This window comes from Nicotiana attenuata, chromosome 6 (genome assembly GCF_001879085.1).
Source record: "Nicotiana attenuata strain UT chromosome 6, NIATTr2, whole genome shotgun sequence".
Classification (NCBI taxonomy): domain Eukaryota; kingdom Viridiplantae; phylum Streptophyta; class Magnoliopsida; order Solanales; family Solanaceae; genus Nicotiana; species Nicotiana attenuata.
The window spans coordinates 78,622,541-78,630,814 of NC_031994.1; the positions used below are offsets into that span (position 1 = coordinate 78,622,541).

The window sequence follows — 8,274 nt, forward strand, 5'->3', positions numbered from 1 at the left end:
GGCGCATTAAGGTGGAGGAGGTCGTGGGGGCTTTGCGTAAGATGAGTAGGGGTAGAGCGACCGGGCCAGATAAAATTCCGGTTGAGTTTTGGAAGTGAGTGGGTAGAGCAGGATTGGAATGGCTGACTGGGTTGTTCAATGTAATTTTTAGGACGAAGAAGATGCCGGAGGAATGGAGGTTGAGTACAGTTGTACAAGAACAAAGGTGATATCCAGTGTTGTAACAATTATAGGGGTATCAAGTTACTTAGCCATACCATGAAAGTCTGGGAGAGGGTGGTGGAGGTGAGGGTGAGGAAGACGACGTTTATATCCGACAATCAGTTTGGGTTTATGCCGGGCCGCTCCAATACGGAAGCTATCCACCTTATTAAGAGGTTGGTGGAACAGTATAGGGATAAGAAGAAGGATCTGCACATGGTGTTTATTGACTTGGAGAAAGCGTATGACAAGGTTCTTAGGGAGGTGCTCTGGAGATGTCTTGAGGCGAAGGGCGTGTCGGTAGCCTACATAAGAGCGATCAAGGACATGTGTGATGGAGCTAAGACTAAGGTTAGGACTGTGGGAGGCGACTCGGAGCATTTCCCGGTTGTTATGGGATTACACCAAGGCTCTGCGCTTAGCCCGTTCTTATTTGCCTTGGTGATGGATGCTTTGACACACCATATTCAAGGGGAGGTGTCATGGTGTATGTTATTTGCTGATGACATAGTTCTAATTGACGAGACGAGGGCCGGTGTTAACGAGAGATTGGAGGTTTGGAGACAGACTCTCGAGTCTAAGGGTTTCAAATTAAGCAGGTCTAAGACAGAGTACCTGGAGTGCAAGTTTAGCGCTGAGTCGAGGGAAGTAGGCGGGGACGTGAGGCTTGGGTCACAGGTCATCCCCAAGAGAGATAGCTTCAAGTACCTTGGGTCGATGATTCAGGGGAACGGAGAGATCGACGAGGACGTCACTCACCGCATAGGGGCGGGCTGGATGTAATGGAGGCTTGCATCTGGAGTCTTGTGTGACAAGAAAGTGCCACCGATACTCAAAGGTAAGTTTTATAGAGCTGTGGTTAGACCGGCCATGTTGTATGGGACAGAGTGTTGGCCGGTTAAGAACTCCCATATCCAGAGGATGTGACATCAGTTATTATGATTTTTCTGTAAGTTAGTGAAAGTTTGATGATTATTGTGTGAGAAAATAAAGTTATATTACTTTGATGAAAAAGAGTCATAATCATATGACCATTTGTGAAATTTCCTCCTACTATTGATTAACAATTCTTTCTAGAACTAGCACATGCTATATGCTTATCTAAAGAGAAAAGTTCGCTTTTAAGGTCAAAAGGTAAAAGTATTATTCATGGGGCAAGCAAGGGACACACTTGTTAAACTTGAAATTTTGCCCATAGGACAAACGAAGATAAAAATTCAAAACCATCCACTTTAAGGACTATTTTGTGTACTTCAGCCTCTATTTTGCTCTTCAAGCAGCCACTTTCCTACTTTGAAATCTAGCCACATTGTACTTCTTCCATCTCAAATAGAATGACGGGAGTGAAATATTGGAATTCTGGTGATCATCGGCATTTTCAGCCATAATGCAAAAAGTTCTGTTGATCGATTATAATTTTTTTGCTAATTGTACAAATTTATGGCAAATACCAGAATTTTGTGACGATCAGCATAACTTACAAATTTATGGCCACCATCAAAATTCTAGTGATCGATCAGACTAGAATTTTGTGGTCAATTGCACAAAAATATGAAAACCTTTAGAATTTCATGACGATCATCATAACTTGCAAAATTATTATACAGTCAAAATTTTGGGGATCGGTCAAAATTTTATGACCAACTATAAAAAAAATATAGTAACTATCAAAATTTGTGACGATCACCATAACTTGTAAAATTATAACAACAGTGAGATTTTGAATCACCATAAGACTTGCACAAAAACTTTCAACCAACGTGTTTCAAAATTCTGTTCGGAGACTATTTTCTCAAGACTTTTCTTACGGGGATCAAAATTTAAATGGTGGCACCAATTAATCATATTTGTATCATTCCAGGGGACCTAAAAAAGCCCATCACATTCTAGTGGATAAGTGCACAAATAACCGTATTTAGGACCACTTTATAGAAAGTAGCCAAAGCTTTGGTGATATTTATTTTATATGTTAAACCTTAATATTATTCTTGAAAAAGATTGTAGTAAAACTTAAGACAGGATAAAAATGGAAAAATGACACTGTATAGCCGCTTTCAAAATAATAACGGAAAAAATGTATATTTTTTTGTATATAGATACATTATATGTATATTATATACAAAAATTATAATAATTTTATACACCTTTTTGGCTACTAAATGTAAAAAGTTTTTAGCGTGGGCTAAAAGTGAAAAAACCGGACAAAAATTTGGAACAGCAAAGTGGTAGAAGCCTTTATTTTGTTGGACTCCAAAGTACAAAAAGAGACTCTAGGCCTAATAAAACATACCAACAAACATATAAAACAAACTTTCAAAGCTAGAAATTACATAACACACCAAACAACAAAACCTAAACGAAAGGTAAAAAAAGTTTGTGAGTAAGAGTTGATTCTAAAGCAGTATAAACAGCACGCCATCCTGCTTCTGTAGGGTGAACTCTGTCCCAGAAAAATGCAGATTTTGGATCATTACACACTGTGTACATCTTCTCACCTTTCTCATTCATACTTCCACATGAATATTGATTGCTTATTCCCATACAACATGGTTTCAATGGTGTCTCAAACCTTGTACTTCCTGCTAAAAATGTACTGAGTTTATAAGTATGGAGTCGTTTGGTTGGGTATATAAGAATAATACTGAATAGGGTGTATTAGAAATGTTGTGATTAATTCTTATCGACATTTTGCTTTGGTATATTAATTAAAAGTTTTGAAAGGCCAGTTCTGTCTTTATATATGCTTATCCATGTGTTAAAACTCTATTGCTACTGTAAATATTACTGAATAGGTGCCTACTAAATATGGCATATTGTTTGACTCAAAAGTTATTGCATACCTTATGAATATAAAACAATATAAATAAATCACGGGAAAATCATAGCAAACCGTAATAATCCGTTGGACCAAATGAAGGAAACGAAAATCAGTACTCAGGATTAGGGGGAGAAACATTAGAAGCCTTTATTGATAATATTGGTTTGGTCTGCCTCTCCATGAAGAGGTTCAGAGCCTTACAATGGTGTTCCTTTTGCCCATAATTTGGGTATCGTTGTCTCTTTTTTCTCTCTCAATCGTGGCCCAGAAGAAGCCCCCCTTTCTAGGGTTTCCTCTCTTGGTATTTATAGCTGTGAGCTTCGTGAGCTGGCAATAAGTGATCGTGACCACGTTGGGANATGGCTCTGCAAAATTGAGGGGTAGCAATAGCACGAAAAATTTCACCACTTAATGGTTTGAAAATTGAAAGGGGTGAATTTGTTTGGTCCAAACAAAATCTTATTTTTTTAAATTAAATAAATTTTGTTTATGCATAAAGAATTTAAAATCAATTGAATAATATTAACACTTGTTGAATTCACGCCTTTAAATTCTTAGCACACACGTTGCATGTATCAAGTACATTATTGGAAAGTACTGGACACTATATTACCGGAGGATCCCATCCCATCAAGTAATGCATTTAAAAAAAATAGTGATGGTTGAATAGGAAGTGGGGTCCCCATTGCAAGTAGGAAACCTCCGGAATACCACCCGAACCGACTAACAACCAAGTGAACAAGAATTCGTTGGTGTAAGCGCCCCAATAAGATATCAAAATTTAGACCAAAAGATTGTAGTAATAAAGAAGCGAAGCCAAGAACACCAAAAAAAATGAGAAGGGAAAAGACCCTTCCTCGAAGACGAGGAGATAAGGGACAAAGGATATTCATGGAAGAATTCAATAGCTTAGGCCATGTTACTTTTGATTTTATTTTTCCAGTCATTAAGAATCCACATCAAGCTTTTTAGCCTATTGTACAACCAGACAATGCAGTTAAATTTTTGAAATGACTATGATGCCTGTTTGACTCAAAAGTTATTGCATACCTTATGAGTATAAAACAATATAAATAAATCACGGGAAAATCATAGCAAACCGTAATAATCCGTTGGACCAAATGAAGGAAACGAAAATCAGTACTCAGGATTAGGGGAAGAAACATTAGAAGCCTTTATTGATAATATTGGTTTGGTCCGCCTCTCCATGAAGAGGTTCAGAGCCTTACAATGGTGTTCCTTTTGCCCATAATTTGGGTATCGTTGTCTCTTTTTTCTCTCTCAATCGTGGCCCAGAAGAAGCCCCCCTTTCTAGGGTTTCCTCTCTTGGTATTTATAGCTGTGAGCTTCGTGAGCTGGCAATAAGTGATCGTGACCACGTTGGGATTTCGCCTTCATAGTGGCGGATAGGCCATGGCCTTGCTGATCTAACCAGATGCGGGTTGAATATCGTTAATTCTGAGTGGTCGTGCCACTAATTAATCATGAATTAGCTTAAGACGGGATTAGCCTCGTTAATTATCGTGGGGTCGGATTCTGACCCATACAGTTAGTCCCTCCGCTTATTGAGGTCGGGCCTTGGCCGAGCTCGATGAGTGGATTCCAGTGACTGTAGTTTGAGAAACTCGGATGGGGAGGTCGACTGTTGCTTCGGTCGAGGCCGAATTCTTTTTGGCGATGGCCCTTAGCCTTGTATAGTATTAGTATCCTGTTATTGGGCTATCAAGTCATCGTTTGATCGAGGTCGAACTCTCCTCCTGGGCGAAGGCGCTTGACCTTTTAACTTACTTCGAGTGAGGTCGAGCTGCATTGTGCTCTGATCCTTACGTTTGTTTTGGGTGCATACCCGTCGACCATGGCGGACGGGTCATATGTTGTGCGGCCGAGGGGAGTGAGGGAACGCTTGATACGTGCTTGGCGGTGTCAAAAAATTTCTAGGGCGCAAGGAGCATCTTCTCGGCATTCATAGGTCGTTATAACCATTTCGAGGGCGAGAAGCCGATGGGTGATTGCAAGGTTGCTTTATGGAGCCTGTCATAATAACGCACATTCCTATGGAGTCGAACCGGTGTGCGGTTGGTCATGTAGTTAATGGTGGCTGTTGGGGTGCATGAAGGCCACTTGTGTTGCCTATAAATAAAGGCTGAGGCATTCATTTTTTATATTCTCATTGTTTGTCTGAGAGAGATTCTGAAGAAGCTTTTCTTACTGCTGTTTCACCTTCGTCTTCGTCCCCCAAACTTTGTTTCTTTCTCGTTATTGTATCAACAATGGCAGGCATTTCTTCCAAAACGTTCTTCCGACGGATTTTCCAGTTAACTCACCGGTGACCGAGGGGCCATTTCCGGCAATGGGCGATGCAGAACTGGTGGAGACCGGTGAAGCTCTATCGGTTGACGAGATAGTACCTCTGCCCGGAGTTCCGATGACTGATTTCACCGCCGATGGTGGGGAGGATCAGGTGGATGAAGCCCCATTAATGGGGGAGATTGGGATGTCTCGACTGCGGGGACAGGGGTCATCCCCGGCTATGCTGACGTCATTCTCGCCAGAAGCGAGGAGAGGGTCCACACCGACCGTAGGGGATACTGCGTCTTTTACGCCTACCCCTTCAAGTTGGGGTTTAAGCTCCCGCTCCCAATGCTGGTGGTTGATTTCTGTCGTTATTACGGGGTATGCCCGGGTCAGCTTACTCTTTCTCTTTACAAATTGTTAGCAATGCTCATCAAATACGCAGAATTGGCTGGTAGGGAGATCACGCTGCAGCATGTGCTTAGCCTCTACGCTCCCTAGAGGGTTCGTGGTACCATGATTCGAGCGTGCCCTCGCGGGACGAGGGGCCTGACTGCGAAGCTGGATGATGAGGTTGAACCTCGCCCTTTCGAGCACTTCTTCTACATCAGGACTGAACATTTAGTGGCGTGCTCTACTGGATTCCCAGAGGCTTGGAATCATGCACGTAAGTTCCTTAGCCATTGAATCCTTTTTTTTTCTACCCCTCCTTACGTCTTGTGCTCGTAAGCGTTAACTCGTGTCAATTTTGTAGCTGAAAAATCGCCGCCGGCTCCGTTAGCTGGGATTCGCGGATGGGTCGAGGCCGTGCTCCCCCATACGGCGGGGATACACACATGGGCGTCTTTCTAGGAGAGGCATGGCCGTAGACCTGTGGCAGATAAGAAAAATTGACTTCTTCTTCTGTTCCGCTTTGTTTCAACACTATTCCTCAACTTTGTTTTTCTGTGATCAAGGAGGGCACGCCGCGTCAAGGCCCCTCAGTTGGCCTTCCGTCGACCGGGTGCAGTCGCTCGACTTACTGCGGCGCCTGTGTCGCGCTCAATACCGAGGGCGGCATTAGTTAAATCTTCAGCGGTTCCTTCTCCAGCACGGGCCGCGCTTCGGGATAAGGGGCCATCAGGGGTTGTGCGCCCTAGGGCGGAATCATCATCAGACGGGGAGGAGGAGAGGCCCTTGATAAGGCGTAGGGTTGTGTTCACGCCGGCTCCTCCAGTGGTAATCAATCTGGACTCCCCTCCGACGGATGCGGAGAGGGGTGCGGTCGCGGCGCCCGCTCTTGAGGGCGAACAGTCAATGGGGGTTGCCCTGGCTGGCTTAGGCCATAAGGGTGCCGTCGCTTCGGCGACTCAGTCGGTGGTTCCAGTCGCTGAGACGGGAGGTAGTTCCTCAGCGGCTGGTAATATTGGTGAGTTAAGCACCCCTTTGGCGGCTGCGGCGGGAGATTCCACCTCGCCGGCGGCTGAAGGAGGAAGAGATGCTGTAGAGGGTGAGTACGAGTCTGAATCCGACTTGGACCCCGACGATATCCGTATGTTCCAGGAAGGCTCCACCAATTCAGCGGTGCGCGCAGAGGGGCGATCTCGCTTTATCGAGGTTCCCACGGAGTTGAACTTATTGCTCCAAGGGGAAAGCCCGCAGTTCGAGCTGCTATGCTCGGAGGCCGAGAATGCATCGTTGAGGAGCGTTACGGATGTCGGACTGATGAATGAAGTAGCCGTGATGGGCTTGAGGGTATATACTATTACGTCGGTTCGCTTCTTCTTTGCCTTAGTTTGTTCTTAATCCTAATCGTTGTCTTTGCTTTGCAGTCTTATTTGTTGGAGGTGGAGAGCATCCGTCGAGCCAAGGTCCGCTCGGGGATATTTTTGCGGGCGCTGGAGAAGTATCGCCGCTACCGAGATCAGTGCCGAGAGTTGCGCGTGCGCTTGAGGAATGATCCCCGTAGCCGGGCCTTGGCTCGACGGAGCAGCTCCGCCGGAAGGATGAGGAGCTCGAGGCGGTAAAGAGGGCCGCAGCTGAGTGTGAGCGCCAGGGCCAGGCTAAGGCGGCGGAGGCCGCTGCAGCATGGGGCGGGAAAGTGACTGCGTTGGAGGGTGAAGTCGCGGTATTGAAGCTTCAGGTGAGGGATGCCTCGTCGAGGGCTGGGGAGCTGACGGAAGCTATCCGCGTACACGAGTCCCAACGGGCGTTGGAGAGGGATGCTGCGGCATTTAGAGAAGCGAGTCTCGAGGAGCGGATCGGTGTCTTTGAGCAGGACGCTCATGCCATGGCGGACCGGATCGCAGCCTTAGAAGAAGAAAATCAGCGCCTACGGGATCAAGCCGCTTCTTCCAGCCAGGCTCGAGAACTTTGGGTCTTTACCGAGGCCCAACGCGATGTATATGAGAATTTGTGGGAGGCCGGCGTCGTAACCGAAGCTGCTTTCGAGGGGGCGCGTCAAAAGGCTCGTGAGGCCCGTGCCGATTGTGGTTTTGACGTGGCGACGCCAGAGGCTGACGCTGGTACAGATGGTGGCGCAGATGGCGCCGAGTAAAAAGATGTTATGCATTTTTTCTTCTCTTTTTCTCTTTCCTTGTATTGATCGGCCTTGGCCGGGTGTAAGCGGGGATGACCCGCAATTAATTTCGTGGATAAATGAGATCTCTGTTCCGTTATTTGCTTTGTATCTGTTTTGTACCCCCTCAATTTCCCCTTTAGATTTTTCTTTGCATGCGCTCGAAGGGGTGATTTGCCTTCGAGTTCGACTCTGGTAGGCATATTAGTTTTTAATTGCTAACGACTTTTCTTCTTCGACTCGGGGTGAGCGACTCGGAGCCGTTGCTTGGCGATAGTGGCACTTAGCCTTAGTCCCAGTTCGGGCGCAGTCGAACTGTCGGCCGTGATGACAGAAACGCGGCCTTGTAGTTTGACCGGGGCCGGACTTTACGTGTCCCCAATCTAGTTTGAGTTGGGAGTACTTA

General features: G+C 45.4%; 1 protein-coding gene across 2 annotated transcripts in view; it reads right to left on the bottom strand.

Moving 5' to 3' along the window:
• The window catches only part of LOC109227297 (GDSL esterase/lipase At5g03610-like), a 21,511-nt gene continuing 15,627 nt past the window's right edge, over positions 2,391 to 8,274 (bottom strand). The window contains exon 5 of one of the 2 annotated variants that reach the window (XM_019392408.1): positions 2,391 to 2,780. In XM_019392408.1, coding sequence (XP_019247953.1) covers positions 2,554 to 2,780 — 227 coding nt within the window. In that variant the 3' untranslated portion in view covers positions 2,391 to 2,553. Of the gene's footprint in view, positions 2,784 to 8,274 lie in introns of both variants that reach the window. The other variant, XM_019392407.1, reaches the window with a different exon arrangement.